This window comes from Ctenopharyngodon idella, chromosome 19 (assembly GCF_019924925.1).
Source record: "Ctenopharyngodon idella isolate HZGC_01 chromosome 19, HZGC01, whole genome shotgun sequence".
Taxonomy (NCBI): domain Eukaryota; kingdom Metazoa; phylum Chordata; class Actinopteri; order Cypriniformes; family Xenocyprididae; genus Ctenopharyngodon; species Ctenopharyngodon idella.
The window spans coordinates 29,657,713-29,679,009 of record NC_067238.1 but is presented as its reverse complement, the minus strand read 5'-3'; the positions used below and the strand labels follow the sequence as shown (position 1 = coordinate 29,679,009).

At 37.0% G+C, this 21,297-nt stretch overlaps 2 protein-coding genes across 4 annotated transcripts; one reads left to right on the top strand and one right to left on the bottom strand.

Moving 5' to 3' along the window:
- Window positions 1-1,775: 1,775 nt before the first annotated feature.
- Window positions 1,776-6,569, top strand: psmb4 (proteasome 20S subunit beta 4). The gene is made up of 7 exons (XM_051873522.1): window positions 1,776-1,962; window positions 3,007-3,213; window positions 3,283-3,429; window positions 5,366-5,447; window positions 5,533-5,649; window positions 5,777-5,865; window positions 6,415-6,569. The coding sequence occupies exons 1-7, from the start codon at window positions 1,844-1,846 to the stop codon at window positions 6,425-6,427; spliced, it is 774 nt and encodes a 257-aa protein (XP_051729482.1). The 5' UTR covers window positions 1,776-1,843; the 3' UTR covers window positions 6,428-6,569.
- Window positions 6,570-8,231: 1,662 nt separating this feature from the next.
- Window positions 8,232-21,012, bottom strand: pogza (pogo transposable element derived with ZNF domain a). 3 transcript variants are annotated; one of them, XM_051873365.1, is made up of 19 exons: window positions 20,870-21,012; window positions 19,165-19,262; window positions 18,900-19,013; window positions 18,626-18,714; window positions 18,434-18,527; window positions 16,638-16,844; window positions 16,333-16,542; window positions 14,945-15,033; window positions 14,445-14,794; window positions 14,209-14,363; window positions 13,432-13,532; window positions 13,187-13,333; window positions 12,829-12,963; window positions 12,563-12,750; window positions 12,335-12,475; window positions 11,979-12,038; window positions 11,788-11,900; window positions 11,658-11,682; window positions 8,232-10,296 (listed from the first exon to the last, which is right to left on the bottom strand). In XM_051873365.1, exons 2-19 carry the CDS (start codon window positions 19,256-19,258, stop codon window positions 8,661-8,663), a joined length of 3,948 nt encoding a protein of 1,315 aa, XP_051729325.1. In that variant the 5' UTR covers window positions 19,259-19,262; window positions 20,870-21,012; the 3' UTR covers window positions 8,232-8,660. The 3 variants fall into 3 exon arrangements, with proteins under 3 accessions (XP_051729325.1, XP_051729324.1, XP_051729323.1); XM_051873364.1 differs by lacking the exon at window positions 20,870-21,012 and adding an exon at window positions 20,417-20,607 and having other exon boundaries at window positions 11,658-11,679; XM_051873363.1 differs by lacking the exon at window positions 20,870-21,012 and adding an exon at window positions 20,417-20,606.
- Between the last annotated feature and the right edge of the window lie 285 nt (window positions 21,013-21,297).

Sequence of the window (21,297 nt, the reverse complement as noted above, 5' to 3'; positions counted from 1 at the left end):
TTAAAGAAAAATCTGTACACAAATGCAAATATCAGTAAGGAGTAGCCTTACTGATATTTGCATTAAAAAAAGGTAAATCAGCTGTTTATAACTAAACATCAATAGAAAGATAGCGGTCATAATTAAAAGACAAAACAGATTTTATACTTCAAAGATTATCATTTTAACAAACTATTCACCATGACACAGGTGTTATAGAAGCACAGAAGAACCCGACAAACATATTTAGGTTGTGACAACGTTGCTGCTACGTTCTGTTTTCATTATTGCAATGGTTTGTGTTGTTCTCTATGTTCATGCAACCATGTGAAAATGCAGAAATGTAAGATGCAAGAGAGCTGTACTATAGCAATAATGTTAAGCAACCTTCTGAATACATTTGTTGTTTCCTATTGCTCTAGCAACACACAATGGATCACACACTTACTGTTCTTATATTTTTGTGGTAATATTTGTAGTTAAACATTAAAATTGCTATTAAAATACACATTAAAATAATTATCAGTATTAGATTATCTAAATTTAATTTATAATCACATGCATGTCAGAATTTCAGGCCCAAGATGTATATCCTCATTAAAAACAAAATTAAATGAACAAAATGAAATGCGAAGTCTCTGTATCCAGCTAACTTTTTATTTGTTAGTCTTGCGAAGATGACCTGCTGCCCTAATGACTCCCAAGGTTTGATCATACAGTGATTACTCAGCTGCTAAAACATTTTCTGATGTCTGATGTCCTGGTGAGCTTGTTTTTTGAGCAGAACTTCACTATCTACATGCTGTGAGGCTGACATGGAAAGTTTCAGGCGCCCCATGAACAGAAATGGCTTCAGTCAACATGACCATTCAATCCTTTTTATTAGATTTAAATGAGTCTCTTTTGAGTTGACACAGTACAGCATGTATTTAACTGTTAGGCTACTTTTTCCCCACAAGCTTTAACAAATAAAAAGTTATATTTTAAATGTATTATATCAACTAGAGCATTATCACCTCCTTTTACCTTTTTGCAGGAGGATCATTTGTTACCTGTCATTTAGCAGACACTTTTTCCTTTGAATATTCTCCTACTTTTAACCAGGCCTACAGCACTATAACTGCATTTTATAAGGCCTCAACAATGAACTAAAGCTTAAAGTCGACATAAAACGAAAGCTGCGACAGTCTTTTCTTCCCTATTGTGACATATATCCGAGTGAAACGGCTTCTCGAACAAGAGAAAATGTAGGGCGGGACTTGATTTTGTCCACAGGGAATTGATTGGATGGTTGTGGTTTGCTATTGGTCGAACTTATATGAGTGACAGGTTGCCACGCCCTCGCACCATGTCATCAGAGAAGAGAAGATGTCGCTGCAGGAGGGAGAGGAAGCTTTTTTGATTAAAGATGATGAGGCACATTAATTTTGCACAGATAACTCATTTATAATAAATGCTGCAATATTCCATAAAAATAAGAATTGTCCATTTTGATTTCATGGCGACTTATGATTACACTTAGTGTACAGATTTTTAAAAAGTATATATAAATAGCACTATTTTAAAAACACAGAGGAAGTTCCAGAGGGACCCTATAGCTTGAAATGCTCTTCCAGGTTTTATATATTTTAAAATAATTTTAATGATCCACTTATTTTTTATTTGTTAAACATTTATTACTATTTAGCTTTAAATATGAACAACATTTTTTCCCATATTTCTCAGCACAAGTACAACCCATCTAAAACCTACAGAAATGACAATAAACCATAGAAATGAACACAACCCAGCATCCCATAATGCCTAGCGCGCGTTGCATGGAGCGCATAGTGGCGTGAGTGCGTCATTTCCGTCAATCTTGAACATGGAGTCGAATGGACTGAAGCTGAATTTCTGGGAGAACGGACCGAAACCCGGTCAGTTTTATTCATTCCCGGGTAGCAGCAGTGCGGCTCCATCATGTGGACCCATCAAACACACACTGTAAGTTCATCATGACTGCTCAGATTTGTGTTTATCAGCCGTTAAAGTTATGGTTTCGATTTGCCTTTTTCTCTGCTGCATCATCATGGAGGAAAGTTGCTGTTTACACCGGAAAATTGTCTAATATATATATATATATTAACTCTATTTGATAAATTTAAAGATACTTTGAATATAATTTATATCTGTTTTTACTCACTCATGATAAAGTGAGAAAGTAAGAGTTATATGGTCCAGTGATCAGCTAGCTTGTTAGCAATAATGCTAATGAATAGGCAAATATCAAACCCGGTGTCTTTTAAAAGACTTATACAGTATAGTACAATAGTATATAATGAATGTCTTAACGTAATTGTGGACATAAATGAGACAAGTAATAAAAAACCCTAATAAAAATAATAATTGAACTAAAAATACGCAATTTAGAAATTTATAATGCATAGAATATGCAAGAACACATCAGATATTACAATATGCAAAAGTGAAAGTTGTGAACTTAAAACGACGTCAGTTGGATTTTAAGTACTAATACGATTGTACTTTTTGGTTAAAATATTAATGATGATGTCCATACACACCACCGTTTAAGAGTTTAGAGTCAGTAAATTTATTTTTCTTTGTTCAGCAAGGACATATTAAATAAATCAAAAGTACAGTAAAGACATTTATAATGTTTCAAAAGATTTCTATTTCAAATAACTGCTGTTCTTTTGAACTTTATTTTCATCAAAGAATGCAAAAAAAAGTATTACCGTTTCGCCAAAAATATGAAGTAGCACAAATGTTTTCAACATTAATAATAATAAATGTTTCTTGAGCAGAAAATCAACATATTAGAATGATTTCTGAAGGATCATGTGACACTGAAGACTGGAATATTTAACAATATTACGTTTTTTATTGTATTTTTGATCAAATAAATGCAGTCTTGGTGAGCAAGACTTTCTAAAACGTTAAAAATCTTTCAGACCCCAAACTTTTGAGTGGTGATGTGTGTATATTTACGCTCAATTCGATTAAATTATAATCTTTGATGTTTTCCAGCAACCCCATGGTAACGGGCACGTCAGTGCTGGGTGTAAAGTTCAAGGGTGGTGTGATCATTGCTGCTGACATGCTCGGCTCCTACGGGTCCCTGGCGCGTTTCCGCAACATCTCCCGACTCATGAAAGTCAACAACACCACCATCCTGGGAGCCTCAGGAGACTACGCTGACTACCAGTACCTTAAACAGATCATTGAGCAGATGGTGTAAGTATACACACGTTTGGTTGAATATTTTGTCATTGGAATAGGTTGAAAACTCTGTGTTTGTTTTAGGATCGATGAGGAGCTTCTTGGAGATGGACACAGCTACACACCTAAAGCCATCCACTCCTGGCTCACACGGGTCATGTACAACCGCCGCAGCAAGATGAACCCCTTGTGGAACACAGTGGTCATTGGTGGATTTTACAATGGAGAGAGGTGGGACAGTTTCCAGACGACTGAAAGTCAGCATTAAACAACATTCACAACCCACCAGACTTATTTAAGAGTGAAACATAAAAAAGTAGGGAGGGACATGATTTTATCTTTTGTGAATTGGTCTCTAATGGAGTAAAAAAATAAAAGGTATTAGTGAAGTGAAGTTTATATTATTATAAATTATTACATTTTGATGAAATGATACGAAATGTTTTATTGAATAACATGCACATTAAGATGAATGTGTTGTAGTCAAGTCACATTTATTTGTATAGTGTTTTTCATAAACACATGGTTTCAAAGCAGCTTTACAGAAAATCATGATGTTAATGTTTATAACATCTTCATGCCTTTATATGGTCACATTTAGTAGATTAGAGCTGGGCGATCAAGCAGTTGAGATATGCTATACAGTATCAGTCAAAAGTTTGGACACACTGCTATTTTTTTTAATGTTTTTTAAAGAAGTCTCTTACGCTCATCAAGCCTGCATTTATTTGATAAAAAATACAGAAAAAAACAGTAATATTTTGAAATATTATTACAATTTAAATGAATGGTTTTGTATTTTAATATACTTTTAAAATATATTTATTCCTGTGATGCAAAGCTGAATTTTCAGCATCATTATTCCAGTCTTCAGTGTCACATGATCCTTCAGAAATCATTCTAATATGCTGATTTGATACTCAGTTATTATCAATGTTGGAAACAGTTGTGCTGCTTAATATTTCTTTGGAACATGTGATACTTTTTCAGGATTCATTGATGAATAAAAAGTTAGAAAGAACAGTATTTATTTGAAATAGGAACATTTTCTAACAATAGAAGTCTTTGCTATCACTTTTTATCAATTTAACACATCCTTGCTAAATATAAGTATTAATTTCTTTCAAAAAAAAAAAAAAAAATACAGACCCCAAACTTTTGAAAGGTAGTGTATATTGTTAAAAAAGATTTCTATTTTAAATAAATAGTGTTCTTTTTAAATTTTTTATTAATCAAAGAATCCTAAAAAAAGTATCACAGGTTTGATAATAACATTGATAATAAATCAGCATATTAGAATGATTTCTGAAGGATCATGTGACACTGAAGACTGGAGTAATGATGCTGAAAATTCAGCTTTGATCACAGAAATAAATTATATTTGATATTTTTGATCAAATAAATGCAGGCTTGATGAGCATAAGAGACTTCTTTCAAAAACATTAAAAATAGTAATGTGTCCAAACTTTTGACCGGTTCTATGTGTGTGTGTGTGTGTGTGTGTGTGTGTGTATGTGTGTATATATATATATATAATAAAATGTATATGTGCTGTCTGTATGCAGTTAGTTTGTATGCAAAGTTAGATATAATAAATATCCAACTTTATATATATAGAACTGTGCGATAATACAGTAATATACTGTGCGGTAATACACACTTTTGTGATGCTAAATAGTTACGCAGCCGATTTTGCTCTATAGTATATATTTCTTTACATGAGTATGTTGTATGTATGCAGGTAAAGTAGGATGTACTATATATCAAACTTTTAATATATCGCTGGGCGATAATATAGTTTACATTTTTTGACGATATCAGGCAATAGAGATTTGCTATATAATACATACCAAATAATGTGAGTGTACTGTGTGTATCTGGTTAAGGCTGGATATACCTATAGTAGTTGTGTAATTTGTTATTAATTTAATTAATTTGAATTATTAATTCAGTATCTGGTGATATTGAGAATTATGAAACCTGAGGTTTTTCAATTTATAACAATTTGGTGTAGTGACAAGTATGGTACTACAAATAGTAATTAGGCTTGTCATGTACAGTTATATAGTAAAGACAGACGAATTTGATTTCATGATGGCATTAATTGAGTTGTCTGTTATTAAAGTTTTACTGAACACATTTTTTTTTTTCTTGTTTCTCTCTTAAGCTTTCTCGGTTATGTGGACAAGTTAGGAGTTGCATATGAAGCCCCAACAGTAGCGACAGGATTTGGTGCTTATTTGGCTCAGGTAAGTTTTCTTCTTTTTTTTTCCCACATCAGACGCTAAAACCCTTTATCCTATGAACTTATCGTATATGCTTGTGTTTTTGCAGCCCTTGATGAGGGAGGTGCTGGACAACAAGGTAGAAATCACAAAGGACGAGGCACGAGCACTGATAGAGCGATGCCTTAAAGTGTTGTACTACCGTGACGCCCGCTCATACAACAGGGTGAGACACGCTCTTTATTCTTTTAGCTGATTGTCCTTCATGAAAAGATCGTTATCTCATGTGCAACATTTCATTGTATGCATTTCAAGAAGCAGAAAATAATGTGTGTTCTTTGGTCTTGTTCTAGCATGAAATCGCCATTGTAACAGCTGATGGTGTGGAGATTATTGGACCACTGTCTTCTGAAACAAACTGGGACATTGCTCATCTGGTCAGGTAGGCTGAAATTATTCATGATGTTTGCTTACCATTTATGGTTTTATAGACATTTATGGATATTTGTGATGGATCATTAAACTCTGATATGAAGTATCACAACTGTATAGGTTTCTACAAATGTTCGAATTAGTATAATATACACACTTTTGTTTAGGGTCGGTAAGATTTTTAAAAAATGTTATTCTCTTATTCTCACCAATTTTGATTAAAATACAGTAAAAACAGTAATATTGTGAATTTTCATCATTACTCCAGTCTTTAGTGTCACATGATCCTTCAGAAATCATTCTAATATGCTGATTTGCAGCTCAAAATACTTTTCTTATTATTATCAATGTTGAAAACAGTTGTGCGGCTTTGTTTTTGTGGAAACCGTGATGCATTGAATAAAAGCAAAACAAAATCTTACTGACCTCCAATCTTTGAATGGTAGTGTATTTTGTTGGATATGTGTGATGTATATCTCAATGTACATATTTAACATCAGTTAAATCATGATTGCTGATTATTCTATTGGCCCACTAACTGCTGTTTGTTTTATTGCAGTGGTTTTGAATGAATCCTGTTCTGCTGAGCCTGTTTTTGTCACATCATCTTTGGATATGCTCTTAGCACCACCAGATCACTATTATATTGCCAAGATTACTGTTAGACTTGTTTCTCGCTCTTTTGTTATTCATAAATAAACTTAATGAAGTTGTCTACTGTGTCCTCATTTGTCCTCTTTCATGTATAATTAGTCGGTAGATCAAATCCAGTGCATAATGGAGAAGTCACTTGTTCTTTTGGGTCAGTGCCGCTGGGCCACAGAAACATTTTTATATAGATGTTTAAGAATGCAAATTATTTTATGCCTTGCAAATGTAAACGTTTGAGTTTGTCATGTATTTTACATTGTTCCAAATTCTGCTGATTCGTCACTGACCTAATGTTTTTTTTTACAGATTTGGTCAAATTTGCAAAAATGATTACAAAACATTGCATTCTATGCCATAGTTTTCCACCAAAAGTGTTTATGAATTTGTTACATTAGTTACATTGTAGCTGTTCAATTTCCAACTTCATTTATTTTTTTAAAGATATGTAAAGGAAACCTATAATTTAATGAAAAATCTCAATATTTCTTATGTCATAAGTAAAAATGGCCAGAAATACTAATCCAACTGAGCCCGGAGTGGAATAAAAGTGTCACGTTTTTAAAATCACCTTAAGCACACTACATCATTTTTATCATGTGACCATATACACAAAAAGGGACATAATAAACAGCAGCTACCTGTGATTAAGAGGAGCACATAAAAAATTAAGTTTATGCTAAAAATTCTGTTTTCTACATGCCAATTAAAATGAATGTCAAAGCAAATTTGTCTAAAAATGTATATCTGTATAGCATACAATGCGTGTATAAACTGTTATTTTAGAGGCCATTGGTCAGATTTACTTAAAGGGGACCTATTATGCCACTTTTACAAGATGTAATATAAGTCTGGTGTTTCCAGAATGTGTCTGTAAAGTTTCAGCTCAAAATACCCCACAGATCATTTATTATAGCTTGTCAAATTTGCCCCTATTTGGGTGTGAGCAAAAACACAGCCTTTTTGTGTGTGTCCCTTTAAATGCAAACGAGCTGCTGCTCCCGGCCCCCTTTCCAGAAGAGGGCGGAGCTTTAACAGCTCACGCTTCGGTTGCTCAACAACAAAGCTGGAGAATCTCACGCAGTCAAAATGAGGATTGTCAGTAACGGTGTTCAGCCTTACATTGTTCAAACCGGAGTCGACACTGATGGAAAGACTCAGGAAGAAGTTACAACTTTTAGAATGAAACTGGACGTTTCTGAACGGTTAGTGGATAAATTTATGTAGTTGCTGTGGAGTGGATTCAACTCATCGACTAGCATGTGCCGTCATGTTAATCTTTTGTGCAAATCCAGCGTTGAACTGACCCTCGTTTGTGAAGCAGTCCGGCGTAAAATGACGGCATGGTAACAACACTCTACTACAACAACTCTTCCTCTTCTCTAAAGCAGCCCAACATGGCCTCACCCCCTTTGTTGTGTGTTCTCGGGGGTGGGGTTTATGTAAATTTTAGGGTTAGCGATGTCACTAACCTGGGAAGAAGCTCGTAGTTCCTACCAGCCGTTTGTTGTAGTTCTTAAACAGAGAATTCTTTAAAAGAAAATATCTGCCTTTGCATTGAACTTTGAGTGTTGTAACTTTGCAGATGTTGTTTATGCTCAAAAACAGCAACATTACACACTAACTAAAGTTAAAAAAAAAAAAGTAATTAACCACCCTTTTAACTTAAATACCTTCTTAAAAGACAACACCCCATGCTTCTTAAAGGAAAAAAAAACACTGCTTAAATTACCTATAAAAGTGTTTATTCATTAACATGAATCAATTATGTTACAGTATAACCCTAAATACAGTAGGTAATGATTTCAAATCATTTCTATTTACATTTATGCACATTATGATAGAGATCAAACCTGATGAAGAGGAAAACAGTGATAAACTAAACCACACGGTGTAACAAATTACACATTAGTAGTTCAAAGAACAGTAGAAGCCTTGACTACAGAGGACTTCAAACTAGGGATCTTTAGCACCCATTAATGCAAAAAAATATTTACAAATGCAACCATACAGACATATGCAAGCAATAACCTACATTTGCATGACTCATTTTCAAAGACACTTCAATGAGAAGTTCATTTTATTCTCCAAAATTAAAATAATCAGTTATTGGTGGCAGAAGGCACGTAAAACGCCTGCAAATTTCGATGATCTGACTTAATGATCAATGATTTCTGAGTCTTCAAAACCATGGAAAGACTCCAAATCGCTGTCTTTCTCAAAGATCTTTTTCAACGAAAGCATGCTGGACTGCGGAGAGGACAAAGATTCTGCAGAAACAATACTCGAGGTCTCCGCTTTCTGCTCCTCAACTTTATCTCCTTGCAATTTATTAACAAGGAGAGCTTCAGTGAGACTCCGCACGAGCTCTGAAGGTTCCTCAGACGTCACCTCTGGGTTTGAGCTCAAAACCCGATCGAAAGAGCGGAAGAGTAGCTTAGGCTCTGCTTTAAGGACATCCAGTACCTCCACAAGCCAGCGAGAGAGAAGAAGTGCAAGGTCAGCTGGTTTGGCTCCAGCCAGTTCCTGTGGCGCCGTCGTCACATGCTCGCTCCATCGAGCTTGTAGAAACTCGCGTAACACAGGCCCCACGCAGGCTTCAAGGGGCTGCAGACGGCGAGAGCAACTGCGAGGGATCAGACCTGGAAGAGTGTTGGCACTGTTGAGCGCCGCCAAGAATTCATTAGACGTGTGGCCTTTGTACGTGTCCATTATCAGCAACCCTTTGCCACCAGAAATAGGGTTGACATGCCGACACCACACCTTGTCCAACCAAAGCTGTAGTTTTTCTTCATCCGTGAACCCTTCTGGTCTAGCCTCCAGGATGATGAGGTCTGGCAAGGAATGTGCATCTGGCTTGAGAGGTTCGCCTCTGAGGAAAAGCATGGTGGATAATGTGGTCCCATCAGCCAGGGCTGTGAACACAACCTCTATGAATGGATGTGTGGTGCCCATCAACTTAAAAGCAGACAACATGGACGACGAATCCGCAGAGGCTTCATCCAGCTGCTCCATATCTACAAATATGGAAAGCTCATCCATGGCGCCCATAGAAGATAGTCTAAAGGCTTGTGAATTGACTTGCTTTTTCAGGAAGCTGCTGAAGGAGCGCTCCAGCTCCTGGGATTTACCCGGTAGCAACTTGCTAGAGGTGGCAAATGCCTGCAAGCCCAGATCATGGCGTAGCAAGAAATCAACCGCCGAGTCGTAAGAGATACCTTGCGCACCATGACTGCTCATGAAGTCGAAAAGGTTAGCTTCATCGATAGGTAGCTGTTGCTCACGCTGGCATAGCACCCATTCGACTAACCTATCGGCGGCCTGTGGCGTCAAGCCTTCCCTGCTTCTCAAGGGCTCAAGCTGAAGCTTCCGTTTCAAAAGCAACGACTGGACTTCTTCCGGAGGCGTGTCGAAGTGATTGGCGGCCTGTGGGATCCCACAGCAGAGGGCGTACAGTACAACTTTCAGCTGAGCTACGGTAAGTGAATTCTCCACTGTACGTCCTGTATCGACTTCAGAAAGCCCTCCATTCAAAGTTTGCTTCGGGGCGTCTGGTTTGACGCCACAGTTTTTGTCTGGAACGGCAGTTTGTTCAATAGATTGCACCTGAATGGGAAAGGACGCTGTGTGAGCGGGACTAGCAGGCAGCGTTATTGTGTAGCTGGGTCGAGGAAGGGGTTTAGAGGACAGAGGAAGTGAACTCCTGTTCACTTGCTTCACTTGCAAAGGCAAAAAGAATGCGTTGTTGAGTATCTGACCTCCTCGGAGTAGGTCCGTTGGGATGAAGACGAATCTACAATGAAAGTAATTTGTAAGTTAGCCTCTTCTGCTAAACAGGATTTTCCAAATGCTTTTATGAGCTCTACATGAATTAAAGGGATAGTTCACCCAAAAATGATAATTATCCCATGATTTACTCATCCTCAAGCCATCCTAGGTGTATATGACTATCTTCTTTCACAATCAAAGATATTTTTAAAAATATCCTGGCTCTTCTAAGCTTTATAATGGTAGTAAATGGGGGTCGAGATTTTAAAGCCCCAAAAAAGTGCATCCATCCATCCATCATAAAAATAATTCATACGGCTCCAGGGGGTTAATAAAGGTCTTCTGAAATGAAGCGATGGGTTTTTCTAAGAAAAATATCCATATTTATAACTTTGTAAACTAAAATAACTAGCTTCCAGCAGACGACCGTACGCATACTGCTCAAGTCGACTTGAGCCAAATGGGAAACCCCTGAAGCGATGTATGACGTAGGATGTAGGAGTATCGTAAGCTTAGACGCCTCTCACAGTTTAAACAAATATGGCTGTGCAACAAACTCAAACTCCTCTTCACTTATATCGAAATCCTCTTACATTTCTCTTTAAAAATTCTCATTTTATACTTCTGATTCATGACCGGTGTTGTTTTGCTCTATCCTCCATGCTTCCATGTTCATCACTGCGTCATACTGTAAATCAATGCATACGACTGTCTGCCGGAAGCTAGTTATTATAGTTATTAAAGTTTTAAATATGGATATTTTTCTTACAAAAACCAATTGCTTCACCTCAGAAGGCCTTTATTAACCCTCTGGAGCTGTGTAGATTATTTTTATGATGGATGGATGCATTTTTTTGGCCTTCAAAATCCCAACCCCCATTCACTACCGTTATAAAGCTTGGAAGAGCCAGGATATTTTTTTTAAATACAAAAACAATCTCCAATTGTGTTCGTCTGAAAGAAGATAGTCATATACACCTAGGTGGCTTGAGGGTGAGTAAATCATGGGATAATTTTCATTTTTGGATGAACTAACCCCTTAAGTTTCTACAGCCAAGAGTTTTCTTTTTTGGGTGAACTATCCCATTAAGAATTGCTCATTTGCTCATCCTCATGTTGTTCCAAACCTGTATGACTTTCTGTAAAAGAAGATATTCTGAAGAATATTTTTGTCCATACAATGAAAGTCAATGGGGTCCGAAACAACATCGGACCCCACTGACGTCCATTATATGGAAGAAAAAAACCTGAAGACATTTTAAAATGAAGACATTTTATGTTTCACAGACACACAGGTATGGAACAACATGAGGAAGTAAATGATATAATTTAAATTTTTGAGTGAACTATCCATTTAAAATGAAAAAGCAGCAGAAATCAACTTACCTTTTATAGCCACGTGAAAATCCTTCTGAAACATGAGGAATAATATTAATAATGTGACTGTGATAGGATCATTATTAAGTGCTTGACTTTTCAGTTAAAAAATATTTTTAGACATAAATAAACAACTTACCCCGCAAGGTGCACCGGCTTGCTTGATGTTTAGGATAATCAGCAAGATGTTTGGCCATCGAATCTCCAACCCGAGTTTTATATCTACATGTGGTACAGTTCAGCCTCCCCTTTCTGCAAACATTTTCATTATCACGATTGACAATAAAAGTAATATTACATTCAGAGCAAAAAATAAAACTCAGGTCTTACTTTGGGCAGGGTTTGTATAGGGTGATATATTTTTTGGTGCTTTTCCGAGGAACATGTACACTGCAAATAAACATGAGGGAGAAATGAGAAAACACTCAACACCTCACAAAAATGAAATTGAAAGTTTTTCCACCCGATCATGTTATGTTAATTGTTTTATTTACAGATAGGTAAAGGTAATCTAAATGTAAAAATAAGGGAAATGACCATGCACAATTAAATATTAAATAATACCAAACAATATCAATCCATTAGCAAATAATCAATACATGATATATTGTCAATTCCTAAGGTAAAACACTTTGTTTTTTCAAATAATACTACCTCAAAAACTGCAAAAATCGAAAGATTTTCACCTGATCATGTGATTCGCATAAGCTCTGGAACAGCAAGTACAGTATCGGCAGAGGGAACAGCTCACGTAGGTGGGGAAATGGTTGGAAAAATACGGAATGTCAAAGTTGCATTCCATGCAGAAGTGTTTTTCTGTTGGCTTGCTGGAAGAACAATATGATGGTCAGAAGATATATATAACAGCAGACAGAGAGAGAGAGAGAGAAAATATTATATCTATATACACTCACCATTGACTCTCAAACTTGACCATTAGCTCCATCATGCTTTCCACTGGCTTTTTCTTGAGAGGAATGACTTTATTGGTGACACTGTGAGATGCTGCAGGTGTTGATGTAGCATTTGAACAAGTGTTCAATGGAGGTGTTCCTAACTGAACTCTGTTGTCAGTACTGTCAGCGTAAGCTCGGATGATTACCTGAAGCAGAGAGGGGTGAATGGTGAGGCCATCAAACAAGCAATAAACCAGCAATATATATGACTGGGAGTCTCTTACCCTAGTACCAGGTGTGAGGCCCTCTAATTGCTTGGGTTTGACACAGGTCCTGTGAAACCTTTGTCTGTGGTGCAACTCGTCCTTCTCATAAGTGAACTGAAGTCGGCATCTGCCACAATGATGCGCTTTTTTTTTCTGGATGAATAAACACAAGCTTTAATAGGAATGATACAGAAGACACATTCTGCTACAGATGAATGTAGACATCACAACATTATGTGCAGTATGCAAAAGGGTTATTCATTATGAGATTGTGATATTAAATTATGCGTTCATTAGATGAAGGTTATTAAGTGTTATTATCTATCATTAAAACCTCTCTGAGCTTAGACACTTCATTGCTAAGCACATTCTTTACCTGATGTCTAATGTAGTGCAACTGGAAGCCGCCACAAGACCTAAACACTTTTAAGCAGTAGGGACACATTAAGATGCAGGTGTCCTTGTGCTGCTCTGTGAAGTGGCTTATAACATCTTGGTAGAAAGAAGATCGGTACTCGCACACCTGAGGAGCAAAAAGAGTAAGCGATTTACACAAATATGTTCAAGACAAAACAGTTGCTGCTGATAGGAATGACATGAAGCACGTGTACACAAAGTTACCTGACACATGTAGGGCATCTCACCAGGCTTGTGCGCGTGTTTCATGTGGTTCAGAAAGAGGGGTTCGCTCTCAAATGACCACTCACAGATCTTGCACACTTCTGTAAAGCAGAATGAAATGTTTTAAAGGGGACCTGTTATGCTTTTTTACATTGTAATGTTGCTGTTCGAGCATGAAAAAGGTCTACAAAGCCTTGTCAAAGGGAGTTATTTTCTATATCAGTGCGGACTGTTTCTGAACTCCCTGAAACGACTTCATTGTAGTTTTCATGTCACATTATTCCTCATTTAAATAATTCCCGGCCAAGGCATATGCAAAATAAAGGGGCAGGGGCCTGGTTGAGTGTGTTGAAACTCATGGTTATGGTAAGGGGCATGACATTTCCCAAACACGCTCGAAGTGGTTGGCCAATCACAACAAACTGGTCCAGCCGACCAATCAGAGCACACTGTGCTTTTCAGAAGCAAGGGCTTCACAGAGATAGGAACTAAACAGAGTGTTACTGACAGACTGGGAAAAGAGGTGCTGCAACAATGTCAAATATGGGAAAAATAAGGTATTTTTTTTTTAACATTCAAGCATGAAAACATATTCTAGTAGAGCCCAAAAACAAAATCAAGACTTTGTAAAAGGGCATAATATGGCCTCTAAGTTGGAACTAAAATACCAGCAGTCAAATATTAACAACTCATTCATCAACAATGGTTTAAAACCTAGTTTTTGACATATATATGAAAGGGTTTTGAGGATATATCATTCTAGGAGTATAGACTCACTTGAGGACTCTGCATGGTTATGAACTGTCTCAACGTGGCACTGCAGACGGAAGGGCGTTGAGAAGTTTCTGTAGCAATACTGGCACATAGTATGATAGTCCACTTCCCCTGTTTGGCGCTCCAACTCCATGTGGTGTTTCATGTGGTTCATCATCCTTTAAAATGAGGGTTGAGGGTTGAACACATCTATCTATACCAACAACAACCCTCAAAAATGAATCTGAAAACCAACTTACTTGATGTTGCCCTTCACCTTCTTGTCACAAAATTGGCATTTCATTGCGACGGGCTCTGCATTGGTTCTTAGTGATGCAGGTTGGCCAGGATGTTGCCCATAGAAGAAGTCTTCAACTAACATGATCATTCTGCCTTGGTCGTCAAAATCTCCAGAGCGAGGATTAGGCGCTCCCTCGGGTATCTCAGAAGTGGTGACGTGTTTGAGAGATGTTTCTGAGGATGTGGAGAAGGAAACGGGATTCTCTGATGTGGAGGGTTTTGAGTGGGTTTTGTCACTCGAGCGCTTGATCCTTTTTCTAGCTTGGGCCTTCAGGTCCCGGACGCTCTTGATAAGTTCTTGATTGCATTGCTGGAAAATGGGGAACAAGATGAATGGACATGAGTCAGACCTTGGCGAAAGGTTTAAAGACCACCATAGAGGAGGTTCTTAAACAAGAAAGGCTTCGTACAGCATTGTTTGTAGGTATTTAATCTAAAAAGTTTATGAGTAAAAACTTACACAGAAGTATCCACGGAGGGACTGACTCTTTTGGTAAACGGCTTTACAGCGGATACAGAAATTCGAAGAACTGGAGCCTCTTTTTAACACTGTAGAACAAAGATACTCCACTCAATCCCTTCTCAAAGACCTCTCAAAGGGATAGTTCACCCAAAAATGAAAATTCTGTCATCAATTAATCACCTTCATGTCGCTCCTAATCCAAACCACACCTTGTTTCTTTAGCGACTTTCAGCATGTTTCCTATAACAATGTCTGACGTCTACGTTTCCCGTCGTGGCGTGAGAAATTTACAAACCATGCGAAATCTGATCAGAGCAGTCAGACTGAAATGGATTTCCAGAAATGCGATTTGAATAGGATATCAAACCACATATGCTGCATTTCATATGATTTTTTGCCATTCACACTTGCTAAATCTGATCTGATTTCAATCGGATATGCACTAAAATCGGATTTGGACTGACAGTCTGAACGTAGCCTAAATGATGACACAATTTTCATTTTTGGGTGAACTAGTACTTTAAACACACAAGAGCTGCACGATTCTGGATACGTTAAGAATCACATTTTTTTGTTTACTATAGGGATCACGATTTTTCCTCAATTCTGAATAGACAGCTAAACAAAATAACATCATTTACTAGAGCTTGTGACAAAATGTTAATTGCTGCAGTCTATATAATAAATATTTAATTAATTTGAATAAATTTTTTTTTTTATTGGTTTGAATGAATGATTCAATGACTCACTCATAAAGACTTCACTCACTACTGGATGAATCAGCATTTTTGAACAATTTCTTGAATGAATCAATCAATGACAAATACATTTTTAAACAGTCACTTGTCGCCATCTACTGGTGTAATGATGTAATGATACAATCTTTATTTGAAGCATCGAGTTACCAGTTCAAAAGGTGATTTAGTCTACTTTGATCACTTCAGTAGACATCAGTGTTTATATCCAATTCCAAGCTATAAACTTTTATTCCAGTACTCTCTGATCATTTGTATTGATGCAAGACAGAAATAACGATACTGTATGGTGGAAAAGACTGTTTGTGAAGCTATTTCATACCTATACATGACAACTGCTCTCTCCAGGTCAGAACCAAGATCTGAATGTTCGCTGTGATTGTACTTGTCGAAGGTTTAATAGACATAGCGAATCATTGTTATTAAGGAATAAGGTTGCATGAGTGTTTGAATCGAGATTGCAATCTTTTAACGATTAATCGTGCAGCTCTAAAACACATATAATGATGTCAATCAATATGTTTAATCAATTAGCTCATGTCAACATCTAAAACATCAACAGCAATTAAAAACTTGAGAAAAATAGGAGGGTAAAAACAAATCAGTGATTCATCAGAAAAAGGTCCTGACCGTTAGTTGTTGTGGCAGGAGGGGCAAAGATCTGCGCTTGAGGTCTCACAGTCTGAGACAGCCCACCAGACAGGAGCGGGGCTGGAGCTCTGTTTATGTTGTTTTGGATGGTGACGGTTGTGGTGGGCTGCACTAGTGAACTCACTACTTGACCAGTAGCTGCAGGTGCTCCAGCAAGCTTCGTAAACTTTATAACTTTAATTGTTGCACCTATCAAAGTAAAGAAAAAATAAAACAGACAGGTAAATGACTCAAGAACTGATGCACAATGTAAAAAGTGTATGATAAACTGCATGAATTGTCACCTGGAGCTGCGGCTGGTAGGACGTTGGAGGGTGTCACATTGAGAGTGGTCACTCCTGGGGCTGATGAGGTGATGCTTTGTACGTTTGAGGGGCTATTGATGGTCAAGGTGACTGGGATCTGCAATGCTGATAGTTTTCCAGGCGTCGTTTGCTGTAATGCACTCCCTGGGGTGACCATCCGCGGAGCAATCACCTGGGGTGTCTGAGCTGAAGAGGTCAGAGAAAGTATTTCAGCAAAATGAGTAATGCTCCCATAACAATACAAAACATTTTTGTGCAGCAGAGAAAACGAAATGCATGGCAACAGATGTCTGGAACACTGGAGACTCTTGAGCACTTATATTGGTATTTATGTCTGATGCGTGAACATTCATCACTTGTATGTGCATATAAATGTTAAAGGCACAATATGTAAGATTTTTAGATTAAAATATCCAAAACCCACTAGAACACACAGAGTAACGTTATAACTTTCAACACACTCAAATGTATTTAGTATGATTGTTTTAACCATGTAAAACAGAGCTGCAATACCCCACATACGAAAAGAGCAAAAGCGGCCGACTGCAGCATAAGCATAATAAAAGCTTCGCTGGACTCCCGCAGCTCTCGGCCCGCCCTGCTTCATGCCACAGTAACGTTAATAAAACTTTAATACTAGCTAGACCATGAACATTATTTCTGCCCGAGGCTGTCGGATTGTTTTCCATCGGCTGCGCAATCCAACTCCCATGATTCCACGCTTATTCACTCATTCATCTTATCAAGCTACACCTTTGTTTTGAATAAGCGACCTCCAGTGGTGTAAATTACATATTGCGCCTTTAAAGTCACAATGAAATTAAGGTAGCAACAGATCTTTTCTTTTGCATTGTGATGTACATTAGAGTGTAAAACAGGCAAAAATGTAAGGCGGCGACTTGTTTCTATCCATTGGTTGCAGACTGGATTTTAAGATGTTGCCGTCGCACTCAAAAATGAAAGCGACGAGAATATTTTTGGTGCGCCAAAAAAACAAAATAACTTGTATAGTGATGGCCGATTTCAAAACACTGCTTCATGAAGCTTCGGAGCGTTATGAATCTTTTGTGTCGAATCAGCGGTTCGGAGCGCCAAAGTCATGTGATTTCAGCAGTTTGGTGGTTTGACACGCAATCCAAATCATGATTCAACACAAAAGATTTATAGTGCTCCGAAGCTTCATGAAGCAGTGTTTTGAAATCGGCCATCACTATATAAGTCGTTATTTTGTTTGTTTGGCGCACCAAAAATATTCTCGTCGCTTTATAATATTAATATTGAACCACTGTACTCACATGAACTGATTTAAATATGTTTTTATTACATTAATGGATCTTGAGAGAGGAAATGTCATTGCTGGCTATGCAGGCCTCACTGAGCCATCGGATTTCAACAAAAATATCTTAATTTGTGTTCCGAAGATTAACGAAGGTCTTACGGGTGTGGAACGGCATGAGGGTGAGTAATAAATGACATTATTTTCATTTTTGGGTGAACTAACCCTTTAAGCAGACTAAATGATTGCCTGAAGTCTGGCATATGTCACCAGAGAGAAGTCTGTTGTTTACACAGGAAGATCGAGTTATGATTAAACATTTCATGGTCAAAAAAAATGTAAAAACGAAATATAAATGCATAGATGAATTGTATTTAACATGCATTTAGAAAATGCACAGGGGGAATTTTCTTTCATGGCGACTTAAAATTCAACAATGCATCTTGCCAAATATGTCTGGGAGGGAGTAACCATGTAATTAAATCAAGTTATGACTTACCAGCAGTCAGAAAACTAATAGGCTGTCCATTCAAGATGTAACCAAGTGATGTTCCCAAACTCATTGGGCCTGCCAGAGGCTGACCTGGATTAGGCTACAACAGATGATCATCACTTAAATACAACATCTTTGGTATGTCTATGTAAACAGAAGGTTAAATGCCTTATTGATAGTAAAAGAGCAAAGTGAAACCTGTGCACTGATGTAGATAGTTTGGCCAAGTGTGCCACCTGCTGCTCCACCTGGCTGGACAGCATTAGGCAGTAACGTAACAGCAGGAGCTAAAGGTAAAAACAAATCAACAAGCCCCACAGTTATTCTTTTAACAGTGTTTTTGCAGTGTGGCATGTTTGCGATCACTAATGACCACTAGGTACAAGGAAAGTAAGGCTCTAACTGGAAAGTCAATTCTGCATAGCACTGGAATATTGTTTAGATCTTTATTGCATGCTTGTTTTCTTCTTACCAGAAGCCAAAGGCACAGCTTGATTTACGAGGTCAGTAGTAGCTGATGTCGGTTCAGTGGTGCCATCAGATTGTGCTGGTATCGGTGCACTATTGCCACTTGGGACTACAGTAACTAAATTAATAAATAAACAAAAGGCATTAAACTTTTATTTTTATTTATACTCGTTTTCCTAATATATGATTAAATGCTTGATTAAATGATCAAGACATGATAATGAGTGTTTTTACATATAGTGAAAACTAAACAAAAAAACATTATTCACCTTTGTTATATCGCTGATTCCTGTTTTCTGTAATACTCTGGCATGGCTCTAGATCATCTTCATCACATTGCATGTAAAGGTCCGATTCTGCCATGTTTCTGTAAACAAAATCGTTGCTTATATGGTGTCATCACTCCTGTCAACAAGACTATGTTGGCTATGGCCAGTGGGTAGCTGAACATATACTATCTATTTGACATTAAAATAGTACTATTATTATTAATAAATAGAAAAGCTAACAGGACAAGTGATCATTTTGGTATATGCAATACAGCTTTTAATCAACAATAACATTTAAAATCTGGACAATGTGTTACAAGACCTTATTTTTCCCCAAATTTTTATTTATATATATATATATATATATATATATATATATATATATATATATATATATATATATATATATGTTATAACTGATACTTTCAAACATAAAGAAAAAAAAATCATAAACAGTGTTGGTGTGATGCATTACTAAGTAATTAATTACTGTAATTTAATTACCTTTCACTTGAAAAAAGTAAAGTAAGGGATTACTCTTATTTTTTTTTTCTGTAATCTGATTACAGTTATTTCGGATGTAATTGCATTAAATACTATATAGAACAATTCTACATAAAACAATAGTGGATTTAACATCAAAATTTAACGTCTAATGTTAAAATGTTTGTTGTTAATGTAACCTTCTCCCTTTAAATACTTTGGTCAGTTCAAGAATAATTAAGCAATTTTATATTATTTATTTGAAAGAATTAAAAGAGCAGTTTCACGTCTATCCTTGTAACTGGTCGAGGTTGATATGGGATATAGAAAGTAATGAATCCAATACTTTTTAGAGAGAATAATTGCTACAGTAATCTAATTACACTGTCGAATTAGTAGCTAATAATTAATTACTTTTTAGAGTACCCCACACTGTTCATATATTTATTTACTTTATGTCATACTTTGGCAAAAAAAAAAAAAAAAAAAAAAAAGTAATATGTATATGTCGCTAAACCGATTTCTTGCCTCAGTATCTACAAGCTGTCATAATAATAAACGTGAGCCCGTTTAACGCAGACGCGCGCTCGCGAGGCTAACATTAGCCCGCCCTGCTAACTGCACGCATGTGTGTCCTGCCAATGCGCGACCCCGTGCAGCTGTGTATGCAAAGCTACAGGGGCTAGCCTTTACCTGACTGCACAACTTTTAACAACTACTTTACAAACACCGACGCGTTGTTTCTAGGGAGAAGAAAGGGAAGGCTTACCTCATGCACAGTTTTGCATATGTGCAAGACAGGACACAAATTTATAATGCGTTTTTTCCTTTAATTCTTCGCGGGGTTTGCCATGATGGAAAAACAATGATCCCTGTTCTGCAGACGTTTTTCCCTCTTTGCTAGCGGTGGTAGGCGAAACATTTAAAAACGTCACTTCCACGCGTGTTTCCCTGCACTCTGATTGGTTGCGATCTTTTGTGAGAAACGCGGGATGATCGTGATTATTCAATATTTAATAAACAGAAGCAAATAAAACACTTAATGTCAGTGCAGGGTCAATGTTAAATTATTCGCATTTTATGATATGAAAACTTTCCTGGAGTATCACTTCCAGTAATAAACAATAACGTAAATGCGTTTTAAAGCTAATTATTGCCATCACCAGTAAAATATAAAGAGTATGCATTATGTTTGCACAATTTGAGACCATTGTCATCCTACCTGCTGCACAGAGTTGCTTGTTTTATAACGGCAATATTTATCTACGCTAAACAGTATGCACTAACTTAGCCGGCTAAATAGTGCAGTGATCCAAAAATACCGCCTCAGAGTTAACGACACAAACTGGACTCGATCATTCAGAGAAAAACATTGGCTTTTAGTCAATGCATGTTAGTCTCGCGCCATAACTAATAGTTTCCCCGCATAATCGTTTTCTTTCTGCCTGCTTTCATTAATTCCAAGATGGCGGCTGGTGTTTAGGCAGGAATGCATTATTGACGTAGTGTTTCTATCCAAATGTTCCTCGAATGAAACATCAGCTCTTACATATTAAAACGAGTATGTTTCTCCAACAACAATACATTTCTGTGATTTTTTTTTTTTACTTTTATATAAAACAAGAGTTAGTGTTTTGTTGTTATAACGTT